Consider the following 14,293-nt stretch of genomic DNA (forward strand, 5'->3'; position numbering starts at 1 on the left):
TATGTGAAGAAGAGTTATGCAGTTGATTTTGCAATTATGGCATGTGACATCACATTTTTTGCACAGTATCAGAAGATACACTATAGAAAATGATGGTAGAATGTCATATCCACGTTTTCACAGCACTTTTCTGTAATAAAGAAATGTAAAGACTGAGAAATCCCTTGACTAAATGTCAAGCTCTAAATCACTCGACTAAATACCAGGCTACTAAGTAGTGATAAGGTATCATATTTACAAGACTAACTTAACCTGTTCGAGTAAAGCTGCAGTGAATCTGTAAAACATTTTAAAGGGGTTATACTGTAGAACACATTTATTGAAAAGGCAAAGTATGAGGCAGTTTTGAATTTGTTGTCTCTCAAAATGCTAAATACCAATAGACATCACCACAGCACTTTCTTAAACACCTGTTTGTCACTATGCACTATTCAATGACAAAAGACTAAATTTGACAAAATCAGCAAAATGCAAAATAGTATGCAAAACAGATTTACAAAGGAAGTTTGTTATACAATTTATGAGATATACACAGGAACATGAAATGCTAATTTTGAATCTCAAAAGTACAGTATTTCAGCCCCTCCTGGACTAAGGAGCCTCATCACCTCTTTTAAATTAATTTATATTTATTTTATATATTTTTAATTTAACATATTTTTATTTATATTTTAAAAAGAGTGTTTAGGGACATACCCCATAATAATCAGCACAGAAACTAATTGTGTTGCTCCATTAATTAAAAAATAAATAAATAAATAAATAAATAAAAAAATAACTTAGTAAGCAGAAAGCAGCACATTTATATGGGGGCCTTTAGTGCTTAATCTCATGCATCTGAATATTACCAGATATTAGAGATCAGAGATACACCACCATTTCAATAGCCTATTCGAATAAAAAAAACTTGGTAAGGTTACTTACACTGAAGCGTTGAGTAATTGTCCATTAGACTATTTCTACAGATTGTTTGGTACTCCAGCAGTATAGGCTAATCCCAGAGACACGAGTCACATCACACGACGCTCCGGTCTGTCCTCCGCTCCAGCGTTTCCCTTACATTAATGCAGCACTGAACGGACATAATGCGCTGAGCACCGACAAACTGCTCTACTGATCTACTGTCTTACTGAGATCAGGCAAAAAAAGAAATTATGTTCCAAAGCATTTAGGAATCTGTGTATTGAGCCATGTCCTCCTGTTAATGTGGAGGAATGGAAATTCAAGTTCATTGCCAACGATTAAATCGTGTCTGCTTCTCTCGTTACGCATATTCAGTGAAGCCCATAGACGTCTCTGTCATAACAAGTGACATGTCGTGACGGGATAGAGTCTGTAGCTACGGCCCGCGCGTTTCTTCTTGCATTCTATCCATCTTGTCCCTTGTTTTTGTTTAATGGATTAAAATCCAGCGCGGTAAAACAGCGCATCCAGTTCCTCAAGCTCGCACGAGCGCAGCGCGAGACTCTGTCCCCGGTACCGGAGAGCAGGATCATCAGTGGGGGTGATCGGAGGAGAGGAGTGGTCTGAGAGAGAGAGAGAGAGAAAACCGGTATGACGTGACTCCGGTACTCAAAGGACACTATACCGCCCATCTGCTCATTGTTTTTTATATATATATATTTTTTTTTTTCTGTTAAGATGGAGGAATGTGTCTCTTAATACCATTGCAAAACTTTACCATGATAACTAAATAAGCCAAAATATATAACAAACTAAATAAGCCATTAAAACTGTTTACATGTGCATACTGTTAATATTTTTATCTTACAAGCAGAAGCAAAGCAAATTTTGCACCTGTTTTGCTCCATGTTCAAGTCTCTCAGCTTCTAGCTTCCCATAGCAGGCTATGGACTGCATGTTGTGAACATGCAATATGAACGTCAGGCAAAAGCCTCAAAAGCCTTGTGTGTGGCTAAGCAAAGAATATTACCTGGCCACTTTTTATTTTACTCAAAACTGGCGTGATATCTCAGTAGTTATTTACAAGAATGGTTTCCATAAAAAACTGCTTACACATTCTCGTAGCAACATGCAATTTCTCAATTTTGGACCGCAGTTTAGACAACTTGTCAATTCTCCTTTACAGCACAAGACTGGCAAATTTCAAAATGTAGGCCATTTTAAAGTCATCATGAAATGGAAGTTGTGATCTTGTCTTTACATACCAAAATGAAACAGAATTTTGAACAAACTATTTATTTTTATTTTATTTGTCCATTCATTTAGTTGATTTTGTGAATTCATTGGATCAGTGGATCATTTGTCGTTTTTTATTCCTGTGAGGGGAGAGGTCCCGATGGAAAAATATTTTATAATAAAGATTGTAGTATTTCATAACAAAATAAGAATTTTCATTTCATGGTGGCTTTAATGTTTGTAATCTCACCCAGCCAGCATTAACTCTGAACATGCATAGATGTGAATGAATTTGTTTATAAAGCCAATGACCATGTATCATAATCAGATTAATGTATTTACGGCCATACACTCTGAATTAAAATGTTAAAAAAACAATGCTATGATTTCTGGACCTGAGATGAGCTGACCCTCTGAATAAAATCATGACTGACACCCCAGTCCTTAATTCAGATACCTAAATCCCTTTATTGTTGTTACACTGAAGTCACTTTTAGGATACAAAGCTGTTAATGTATTTCTAACTTGCACTGTATCTGTCCCATGCACAGACAGTGCTGTTTTCCCATTGTATTTATTATACTTGTATTTATTCTTATGCTGTTCAGATTATTGTATGTTTGACATAAAGGTCTTCTGCTATTATTAGTAGCTGAAAATGTTATGACCTTCTCCCTTGTTACATTGTGTATCTGTGGTACAGGGGGATCTATATTTTGTTATTGTCTTATACATCATTTTAATTAATAAGAACAACAACAACATCTGTTAATCAAAAAAATAAGCAAATTCCCTGACATCGTGATGATTAAAGTTTGATTATAATCAACTTCAGTCATCAAAATGGTAAAACCAAGAAAAAAACTAAAATGTTATTCAGGACCATTACCTTTCCAGCCCACCAAAACCACCAAAATGACTATTTTTGTCTATTACCATAATGTCTAATCCACTCTGCAGTTTTTTTAGCCAAGAAACCTACTTAAACCAGAGGAGGCTGTCTACCAACTGTAAAACAACCAACCCATTGTTTTTAGGGCCGGGCAAAGCTGAAATCAGTGATTCCACAATACTACACTAGAGAGCAATAAAGTAGTAGAGCAGTCTAATAACGGCACACCACTCTCTACAAACAGATGAATTGACAAAATAAGAGAAATTAGCGGAAAATGAGAGAAGAGAAATTAGAAGGGAAAATGTGTGTACCTAGAGAACACCTAACACCAAAGTAGTTACACTGTGACAATATCAATATATTTTATTGAAAATTTACTTTCAGAGATCTATTTTTTATTCTCAAGGTCTTTGAACACTGAGTCTGAAATTCTCGTCCGAAATGTTAACACGTTAAAGCAACCCGGTCTCATCCCAAGTCGTCACATATTGACGCTTTGGTTTTGGCGTCGCTTTTTGACGCTCAAGGTACCCCTTTAGCGTCACTTTTCGACGTGAAGGGAAGCGTAATTTTTCGGTGTCGATATGCTAACGCGCTATTGGGAATTTTATCGTCATAATAAGGTTGCCATTATTGCATATATGTAGAGGTGTGATTTTTGAATGTAAACAGTCAAAATAGTGACTTACCCAACCCCTGCCCCTAAACCTACCATCTGTGAAGAAAACGCAAGATATAGGAGGCAGATGCAAGTACTGGCATAATTTATTTAAAAATGATTAATATACGCTAAGTGTTTCCTATTTAAAAAAATTACCTTCCCTTCACGTCGAAAAGTGACGCGAAAGGGGTACCTTGAGCGTCAAAAAGCGACGCAAAAACCAAGCGTCAATATGTGACGAGTTGGGATGAGACTGTGTTAGTTAAAGAATAAATATGACCTCACGTTGTGTCAATCACGTTTACACACTGCCTCCAAAGCTTTCGTCCGTCATAAAAAAAAAAATTGGATCAGGTTAGATTTTCTGCATTTTTGCATCCATAACAAGCAATTTCATAGGAGAGGACGAGGAATCCGAAAAAAGACAAAAAAAAAATAATAATTCTGCTACACCTTTGAATGTAGAGACATTTTTCCATCTTGGGCAACATATCAGTCATGGTCTTGAAACATGTTTAGAATGATGTTTTTTTAAAGCCAATGAGGCACAAAGCTTTCCCAAATGATAACTTTCAATAATGTCATTAATCAACATTTGTGTAATATATTATGCTCAGCAGATTAGTTAAATGTTTGTTCAGGTCTTCAGAAATATCTATATGAAATTGCACATATTTTATACATTTGTCCATGACCTTGCATCCAAGCTCATTGCATAAAAATGCCCTGATAGTACCTTGAGTCTTGAACTGTGAACACGTGAAAGTGCTTTTGAGAGTTACCTGCCTGATTTCAATAGCAAGATTCCCAGATAATTTTTTTTTTCTAAGATGGCATTTCATTTAGTTTGCTCTCTATGCTTTCAAGGACTTCCATTACATTTTCAGCATACAGTCCATGAATCTATTCTGCAAAAGCAGGTGAAACTAAATGGATTACATGGTCAGCTGTTTCGTAGAAATATGAGTTTATTTGCAAAAACAGATAACTTTCATAGGTTAACTCAACGCTACGTAAGCTAAGATGCTTTGGGAAACGCCCCTGGGCGTGCCGATTGTCTGAAGCCCTTATAGAATAACGCCAATTCATTGGCTGATGGCGCGGATGCCGTCTTCGACGTTCTTACGTCACCTCCTTATACTGGCGAACACGTTATCTGCTCCTCAGATTTCTCTGCCTTCACGAAGCGGCCATATTAGCCCTTCTGTTGGCCCACTGAGGCCCTCCGCGAATCCACGACTTGTGGCTCGGATGTGGAGCTTGAGGCGATGGAGAGCGAGCAGACAGGCCTTGCCTTTTCTCTCCCTCTCTCGCCTGAGCACGTGCGCATGAATTCACCAGTTGAATTCGCGCATGAGTATTTATGTCCTAGCCCGGAGGCACGCGACGCCGTTTCCTTCGGGCTAGATGACGTGTTATTCACAGCAGCGTCCGACTCTGAGGATTTTGGGCCTGCTTTAGCTGATGCTTTCCCACCTAGCGGCCAGGAAGCGCGGCCTTCCGCGGCCTACTCAGAGCTTGTGGACGTGCTTTCGCACACCACTGAAAAGCTCTCTATTGATTGGCCCGACGAGCCCCGCGAATCTCAGTCGTCTAAACTCCACGAGTGGTTCCTTAGCGGCCCAAATTCAAGGCCTGAACGGAGGAAGCTACCGTTTTTCAGCGATCTGCATCACGAGATCTCCAGATACTGGAAACAGTCTTTCTCCTCCCGCCTTACTAACGCGGCAGCCGCTGACTTCACCAACCTAGTGGGTTCTGTGGAGCAGGGGTATACCGCCATTCTGGTGATCGAGGACACGCTAGCCTCTCACCTCTCGCCATCTTTGGCGCCTTCATGTAAGTCCCGCCCCCTCCTTCCAACCAAACCATGTAGGACCACTTCCGCCCTTATCGGGAAGTCCTACATTGCAGCTGGTTAGGCAGTCATGGCCCTCCACACTATGGCCATCCTCCAAGCCTACCAGGCGGAGGTCCTCAAAGAGATGGATGAGGGTGGCAGCCTGACTCCAGAGGCAGTCAAAGAGCTCCATAAAGCCACAGGCTTGGCCCTGAGAGCCACTAAACACACTGCTCGTGCTGTAGGACGCTCTATGGAAGGCTCGGTAGCTGCAGAGCGCCACCTATGGCTTAATCTCACAGAGATTCGTGAGAAGGAGAACGTTTTTCTCCTTGACGCCCCCATTTCTCAAACTGGACTATTTGGAGAGGCAGTTAGCTCTGTAGTGGAGAAGTTTCGGTCCGCCAAGTCTCAGTCAGTTGCCCTCAGGCAGTTTATGCCCAGGAGGATGAGGGTCCGTTCTAACACCCCCTCCTCTTCTTTGTCTAGAGAGCGCTCCTTGCCCAGGACGGAGACTGCCAGTAGGAACAGCGCCCCGGCTCATCCCCCTCCGACCACGGTCTGGGGAGCCCGCGGCCGACCATTGCCCCACCGGCGACCTCGCAGGTGGATTGATCTGAAACGGCCCGACAGGCCTGCTGCTTCAGCTCCATGGAGTCGCTCCTGACTCTCGAGTCAGGTTGAGGAGAGTTTTCCCAGAAACCTCACGAGGCAGGGCCAGACTGTCCAAACGTTTCTGCCCGCCTCACTCTCCTCACTCAAATCTGTTACATCCGCCCAGCAGGTTTCGTTGTGCAGTAAACGGCCATCTTCTATTCCAGTGTGGCAGTCGGGAGACACATCAGTCTTTTCGTCCTTTCTCGTCCTACTACCTGTTCCTTCATCACCCGTGGCTTGCGTGATAGGAGACACGTTCGGTTCTCTCCCACAGCCTATAGGCCCCGTACTGGCCGCTTTTCAGTCTGGTACATCAGTCCCCGTGGACTCCCTCATCCTGAACGAGGACGCCATAGGCTTTCCCTCTTGGTGGACAACTTCTCCCCCTCCAGACCTTCTCGACACCATAACACAGGTATGTCTTCAAGACTACAACACTCTGCTTCCTCTATCGTATTTCTTTCATGACTGGGAGCGTCTACCAGGGGTGTCGCCTTGGGTTCTCCAGACAGTTCGGTCCGGCTACACACTTCAGTTTGGCCGCAATCCCCCCCCGCTTCGACGGGGTTCACCTGACAGTAATAAGCAGCGCCTCAAGGGTTTCTGTGTTACAGCAGGAACTGTCTTCCCTCCTCCTTAAGGGGGCAATAGAGGAAGTCCCTCAATCGGACCTGGAATGAGGCTTTTTCAGTCGCTATTTACTTGTGCCAAAGAGGGACGGCGGTCTACGACCTATTCTAGACTTGCGTCATCTGAACCTCTCCCTTTACAAAGGGAAGTTCAAGATGCTGACATTGAAGACTATTATGTTTCACATTCGAGAGGGAGACTGGTTTGGCACTGTCGACCTGAAAGATGCCTATTTTCATATTCAGGTCATTCGGCGGCACAGGAAGTTCCTTCGGTTTGCTTTTGGAGGGAAGGCTTACCAATACAAGGTTCTCCCCTTCTCAACAAACTGTGTTTTTGGGAGTTCACTTGGATTCCATTCAAATGCAGGCCCGTCTGGCTCCTGCCCGGATTTCCAGCCTCAATACATGTTTGGCCCGCTTCAAGCTAGACCATCATGTCTCTGTGAGCACTTGTCGCAGGCTCTTAGACCTCATGGCCGCAGCCTCCCATATGCTGCCTCTGGGTTTGCTCCACATGAGGCCGTTCCTTTGGTGGATGAAACTTTCAGGGGTCCACTCCACAGGACCAGCCACTCGTCTAGTAAGGGTGTCGTGCAGTTGCTTTCGCACCCTTTTAATATGGTGGGACCCCCTTTTTCTCCAGAGTGGAGTCAGAATGGGGTGATTCACCGTCAGCAAATGGTCACGACGGACGCATCCCTGACAAGCTGGGGCGCGGTCTTCGAGGGCAAGCCGGCGTGCAGAGTTTGGACCTCTCCTGGTACATAAACTGCCTGGAGCTGAGAGCCGTCTTCCTGGCACTGATTCATTTTCTCCCCTCTCTCAGGGGGTATCGTGTGATTGTCAGGATGGAAAACATGGCAGTAGTATCCCATATAAATTGCCAAGGGGGTTCACGGTCGCGCACCCTAAACAGGCATGCACGCCGTCTCCTCCTTTGGTCTCAGGACAAGTTCCTCTCCTTGAGAGCGGTTCACGTCCCGGGAGTCTTGAACCTCGCAGCCGACTTTCTGTCGAGACAGAAGCTCTATTCGGGGGAGTGGATGTTGAACCGTCAAACGGTAGCCCAGATTTGGGATTTCTTTGGCAAAGAAGAAGTGGACCTCTTTGCGTCGCAGGAGTCGTCCCAATGCCCGCTTTGGTTGTCCCTGAGTTCCCCGGCACCTCTGGGCATAGATGCGTTTGCTCATCCTTGGCCGGACATGAGGCTGTACACATTTCCACCCGTCAAGCTGATTCCGGCAGTTCTGTGCAGGGTGAAGGAGAGTGGTGTCCGTCTCCTACTTATAGCCCTGTTCTGGCCATCCCAGATGTGGTTCTCGGAGCTCATTCATTGAAACTTACGGCAGGGGCAATTGCTACCACCTTAAGGGTTTATATTGCGGCCATCGCTACTCGGAGCGAGCTGGATGAGGTTCCCCTGGGGAGACATCAGATGGTCTCTGCGTTTATGCATGGTGTCCGGCATCTGAGACCAGTACGCCCCATTGGAGTTCCTTCTTGGGACTTATCTGTCATCCTTGAGGGTCTAATGGTAGCCCCATTTGAGCCCTTAGAGTCAGCTCCGGAACGGATTCTGACTCTCAAGGTTACTCTTTTGTTGGCGCTAACGTCTTTAAAAAGAGTTGGGGACTTGCAAGCTCTCTCTGTCAGAGAGATGTGTATGGACTTCGCCCCGGATCTGGTCAAGGTGGCCTTACGGCCTAGGCCTGGCTATGTTCCCAAGGTTTTATCCGCATCGTTTCGCTCTCAGGTGGTCACACTTCACTCTTTCCATCCTCCTCCCTTTGCTTCAGGCGAGGATGAAAGGCTTCACATGCTCTGTCCTGTCCGAGCTTTGAAGATCTATGTGGACCGCTCCAGCCATTGGAGGAAATTTCCCCAGTTGTTGGTATGTTTTGGTGCTGGCCGCAGTGGGCTTGCCACATCGAAGCACAGAATTTCTCACTGGGTGAGGGACGCTGTTTCACTGGCTTATGAGGTGCGTGGTCTTTCTTCACCTCTCAGCGTTCGGGCGCATTCTACTAGGAGCGTGGCTTCCTCTCAAGCTCTTTTTAGAGGGGTCCCCCTAGAGGATATTTGTTTAGCAGCAGGATGGTCCTCTCCGCACACTTTTATCAGGTTCTATAACTTGGATCTTGACACATCTCCGGGTTCCCAGATTTTATCTGCTTGAACCAGCCATGTATGCTGTCTGGTTCATAAACGGGCCAGATAGGGCAGCGTTTTAGCTTGCCGTGTTTGGTATGTCGTTCCCAAAGCATCTTAGCTTACGCAGCATTGAGTGAAACTATGAAAGAGAACGTCTCAGGTTACTCGCGTAACCCTTGTTCTCTGACTAGGGAACGAGACGCTGTGTTTGCTGCCAAGCTTCTCACTCTGCCGACAGGGACCTTTTCAGCAGAGAAATCTGAGGAGCAGATGGCGCGTTCGCCAGTATAAGGAGGCGACATAAGAACGTTGAAGATGGCATCTGCACCATCAGCCAATGAATTGCCGTGATTCTATAAGGGCTTCAGACAATCGGCACGCCCAGGGGCGTTTCCCAAAGCGTCTTAGCTTACGCAGCGTCTCGTTCCCCATTCAGAGAACAAGGGTTACGCGAGTAACCTGAGAGTTATCTGTTTTTGCAAACGAACTCTTCATATATATTTGATGTTCTGTGTACTCAAAAAGTAGCAAAGTGCAGTTCATATACTTGCTATAAAGCAAAGACAATTTTCTTTATGTTCCTCCATGTTCTAAAGTTCAAGACATTACTAACAGTACTGACATTACTGTTCAGGGAATTGTTCAAGTATACCGTAAAAATAGTTTTTCTTAGTTTATTTGAAGCATAACATCAGCTGGACTGTCTATTATGTTTGCAGAATCAACTTTTTTTCCTTTCAATGTACACTAAGAGTACAGGTCACAATAAAAAGAAAAAATCAGGCGTAGCGTTAGTTCTGGCAGGTCACGTTAGTCAAGCTTGCATCAGCTGACTCTCAGCTGATCCTCATCTACCCATAGGATTGCGACACCTATCTAAGCATCCATATATAAGGTTTCATTCTTCTGTTGAATATAAAAGATATTTTGAAGAACATTCCAGCCCAAACTACATTGGAGCCCCTTGACTTCAACTGTACGGACACAAACATTTCTTCAAATATTTTCTTTTATGTTCCACAGAACAAAGAATATCATACAGTTCTGAAATAATATGAGGAAGTGTAAATTATTGGAATCTCTAGCTCTATCTCTTTGACATCTCACTACAGTAACAGAATCGAAAAATATGCTTCAATGTTCAAATGTTCAAACAAAAAGAAAAGAAAATGTAGCTTCTAAACTAAGCATGAGTCTTGAATATGCTTTAGGCTTCCACTATGCAAATGAAGCACCTAACATACAATTTTCTAATGCTCAGATGTGAATAACTTTATATGTCTTTATAAGCCAGGCTTAAGTTGTACAACGCTGACAACCACTGCAGCAACACAGGGCTAATTTGCATTTTTTGGTTCCATAAAAATTCCCACAAGGATACTCAAGTAGTGATTACTTCATTAAAGATCTGCACAGCCCACCTCTATATGCTGGGGCCCTTTAGTGCTTAGATCAGGATCTTGGCATAGCACCTCAACGAGAAGCTTTATGTGTTTTAAATACGCTGCTAGCAGAGTCTTCTCAGTTTCACAAAGCTGTCAAATCAGCTAACTGAAGTGAACACTCTGAAGTGACAGTGAAATGTACCTGCTACTGAAAAGCATTACACACCCAGAGATTTGTCTCTTTATTCTTTCACCTTATTTTACCTAACAGACATTCATTTGAATGCAGTAGAACAGAACATATCAATAAAACGACACCAAATATGCAAGTTTAGTCAAACACAAGAGAAACCATGAAATATAAATGCATCAATTTATCCACCAGGAGCAGGGGTAATGATCTTTTTATATAATTTCATATTATTTCATTTATATTACTGTGTTACTTTCAATTAATCAAACCAGAATCAAGGCTCCTAAAAATTATATGTAATTACAATACCGCTAACTTCCAAGGTTGAGAAATGTTATAATGGTTGTAAAATTGAACAAGAAAGTGATTTTTGCCAGTATTAAACTGATCAAACCATGTAAAATAAACAAAATCCCTTATATTAGAAATTCCCATCATGAAACACTAAATGTATCTTTTAGTAATATTGGTGATGTACAATATTTCCATGAAGACTCATTAAAACCAGCAAAGCAGTGCTGCACTTTTATCAAAGCTATTTGTTATCCTGCTCAGCATAAATATCCAATAATTTCCAGTGATCTTCAATTATGAGCAAGCAGATTATTGTCAGCGGTGGAAAAAGAAAGTTAACTTCTTTCAGAGTAGCGATTAAAAGAATTCAGACCCATGATAATATATTGATTCTAAGGGATTTGATCATAATTAATCCCAACATGGCTATTACCACAACGCTCTTCACTTTCCATTCAAACACTCAGCCTCCTGCTCTTCGCATGAAGTATTTAGTGTTTATTAAGATTAGTGAAATAGATTGGGACATACAGGGAGAAAATGCACCTATTTTTGTAATTTCTGTTGGGGAAACAAGCAAATAATCCACACTATACAGTCAAAGAAGAAAACAAAAAGTTGTTCTGTGTTCTCAGGACAATGCTTGAGAATAATTATTTGTTATATATATAATGTATTTGTGTTTCAGTATTGTTTCGAATTATATTGAAAAGCCTATAATAGGCTGTTTAATGGTAGATTGTGTGATACGCTATATAGTGTGGCAAAATACCCTGTTATTGGGGTTGACGTGTAAAATGTGTAAAATATAGGCACAACTTTTTATTCTGGATACTTTTGTGGTGCTTTTTGCACTTTTTGGAGCTTTATTTTAAAGGAGTCATATGATGCGATTTCAAGTTTTCCTTTCTCTTTGGAGTGTTACAAGCTGTTTATGCATAGATGATCCTTGAAGTTGCAAAGACTAAAGTCTCAAAACCAAAGAGATATCCTTTATCAAAGTTAAGACTCTGCCACCCCCCCAAAACGGCTCATTCAAACACGCCCCCACATGTCTATGTGACGAAGTGGAAGTATTTGCATAATGCCGCCCAAATGTTCACACAAAGAGAGAAGGCATGGTTTCAGTAACCACAGTAGTGTTGATGCAGCCATGACAGGGAGAAGATGTGTATTTCCAAGCGAAAGCAAAAGCACTTTATTTGGCCTTCCGAAAGTAGATGCATTTAGGAATTTTAAAGATTACTTACAACAAAACAGCACAACCCAGATGTTATCACAATGCATTTTATGGACGACCATTTCGTGAACCTAGGAGAGGAGGTAATTCAGTGACTGTAAGTAAGTTTTGTTATTAGTTTAAGTATTTGCTGTTGACTGTTCAAATGCGGAGTTTTGTGCAGTGTAGATGTGTTGTGTGTGTGTGTGTGTGTGTGTGTATGTGAGAGAGAGAGAGAGAGAGAGAGAAAGAGAGGCTCACATCACAGCACATCAGCTTATCTTAATTGACCTTATGCATGGTTACTTCCTGGTTGTAGATAAGCCAGCTCAGTCATTTCCGGTCAAGTGTACTGTGCCATAAGAGGAGCTCCCTTTGCTCGGTTTCTCTACATAATCCATTCACAATTAGAAGAAAATTTTTGTTTGTCTAAGATGACCAAACGGCCACGTATTCCGTTTCAGGAATGACAAAATGTAAAATTTACGCGAGGGAATCTGTTAAATCATGCCGCGAGTCATTGCTATGATTGACAGTGCCAACAGAATGAATCATCTGACGAGCCATGTCAAAATAAAGCTGTGCATTAAGTGATTCAGACTAAATTCAGACTAACAAAACTACAGGCCTGTGTTGGATAAAATTTAAATGTAGCCTAGTTGTTAAATTAAATCTAAACATTTCAAAATATTGAATGCATTATTTATTTGTTATACCAACTTATTTAATTTGTATTTGACTATAAATGATTCAGCATTATAGGCTGTGACTTTGTGACTTCCTGCACTTGCTATACTTTATACTTCATTGCGACCAAGTTCTAAATTTGTTAAAATATTTATTTTATAATAAATCAAAAGACATGAAAAACTAAGTTGAAATGGCAGCTGCAGCCAATGATTGATCCTATACTGTCATCTCCTGGTTATAACGGTAATTTCATTTTCATCTTAAAAAGTCTATTTTTCGCCGAGACACGTTTTTAGCATATTTCTTCATGTCGTCTTCATGAATGAAAAATGAACCTTTAATAATGGGAATTTTAAGAAATAAGCTAAGAAATAATAAATGCTTTGAAATTTTATAAGATTTATATAAATAGATTTATATATAAGATCCTTTAAGAGATTAGCCTAACTGTCTAAACAGTTAAGATAGTGTTTATTTGTCAGCATTTAAATGTACAGTTATACTTGTAACGGGGCAAACAAGACGTGAGACGTGCGGATCCAAGTGCAAGCTTTTATTTACAGGCATGGTCAATAACAGGCAGGGTCGAACAAACAGCAAACAGGTATAGAGAGGGCAAGACAGAAGAGTACTCAAGTAAACAGGCGTGGTCGGCGATCGGCGTACAATATCCAAAGGGCTTGACAGAAGGGGTAATCCAGGTACGAGAGCAATAATCCAATCGAGGTGCAAACAGAGTCCAAATGGCAAGGCAAAGTGTAAATCCAGAAAACATGGGCAGGAGTCAAAACACAAGAGAACACACAAGGTAAAGTAAGGCAAGACTATGACTAGGGCTCCGTAGAGTAGCTATCGCTATGAAAGTGATAAACGCAATACAATACTCTGCATCTAGCAAGAGGAAGTCCATGGTTTATAAAGCCTGAGTGATTTGTGTGATCAGTTGTGTAATCAGTGAAAACAGCTGTGTGTGTCGTCAGTGCAATGAATGATGGGAATTGTAGTGAAGTGCAAGAGTCCATGCGGTGAGTGGGTGACCTCTGATGGTGATTAACCGGAAATGCATGGACCAGATTCATGCCATAGCCCCCCCCCCAAGGAGTGGCTTCTGGACGCTCCTATACAATCCAATCCAGGAGGGCAGTGGAGCGGAGGCGGAACAGGGGGAGGGACGGAGGGCCATGTCCACGTGGAAGTGGAGTGGCCGGGGACCGAGGCAGAGTCGACAAAGCCAGGGTGGAGTCAAGGGAACTGGAGCCCACCAGGGCGAAGCAGACGGCACTGGAGCCCACCAGGGCAAAGCAGAATATCTCCACGGCAGAGCAGAAGACCACCACGGCGGAGCAGATGACCACCAGAGCCAGACAGCCGACCTCCATGGTGGAGCAGACAGAGCAGAAGGCCACCAGTGCGGAGCAGACAGGGCAGAAGACCTCCACGGCGGAGCAGACAGAGCAGGAGCCCACCAGTGCGGAGCAGACAGAGCAGCAGCCCACCAGTGCAGAGCAGACAATGCAGGAGAGCACCACGACGGATC

General features: G+C 42.7%; 1 protein-coding gene across 1 annotated transcript in view; it reads right to left on the reverse strand.

The window, feature by feature from the left end:
- Positions 1-949, reverse strand: part of LOC306879135 (leucine-rich repeat-containing protein 7-like) — a gene marked incomplete at both ends in the record, with an annotated part of 75,309 nt that extends 74,360 nt beyond the window's left edge. Inside the window, one exon of the mRNA XM_079431867.1 lies at positions 925-949. Coding sequence (XP_079287993.1) covers positions 925-949 — 25 coding nt within the window. The remainder of the gene's footprint in view (positions 1-924) is intronic.
- Between the last annotated feature and the right edge of the window lie 13,344 nt (positions 950-14,293).

Source organism: Barbus barbus (genome assembly GCF_936440315.1).
Source record: "Barbus barbus genome assembly, chromosome: 13".
Lineage (NCBI taxonomy): Eukaryota > Metazoa > Chordata > Actinopteri > Cypriniformes > Cyprinidae > Barbus > Barbus barbus.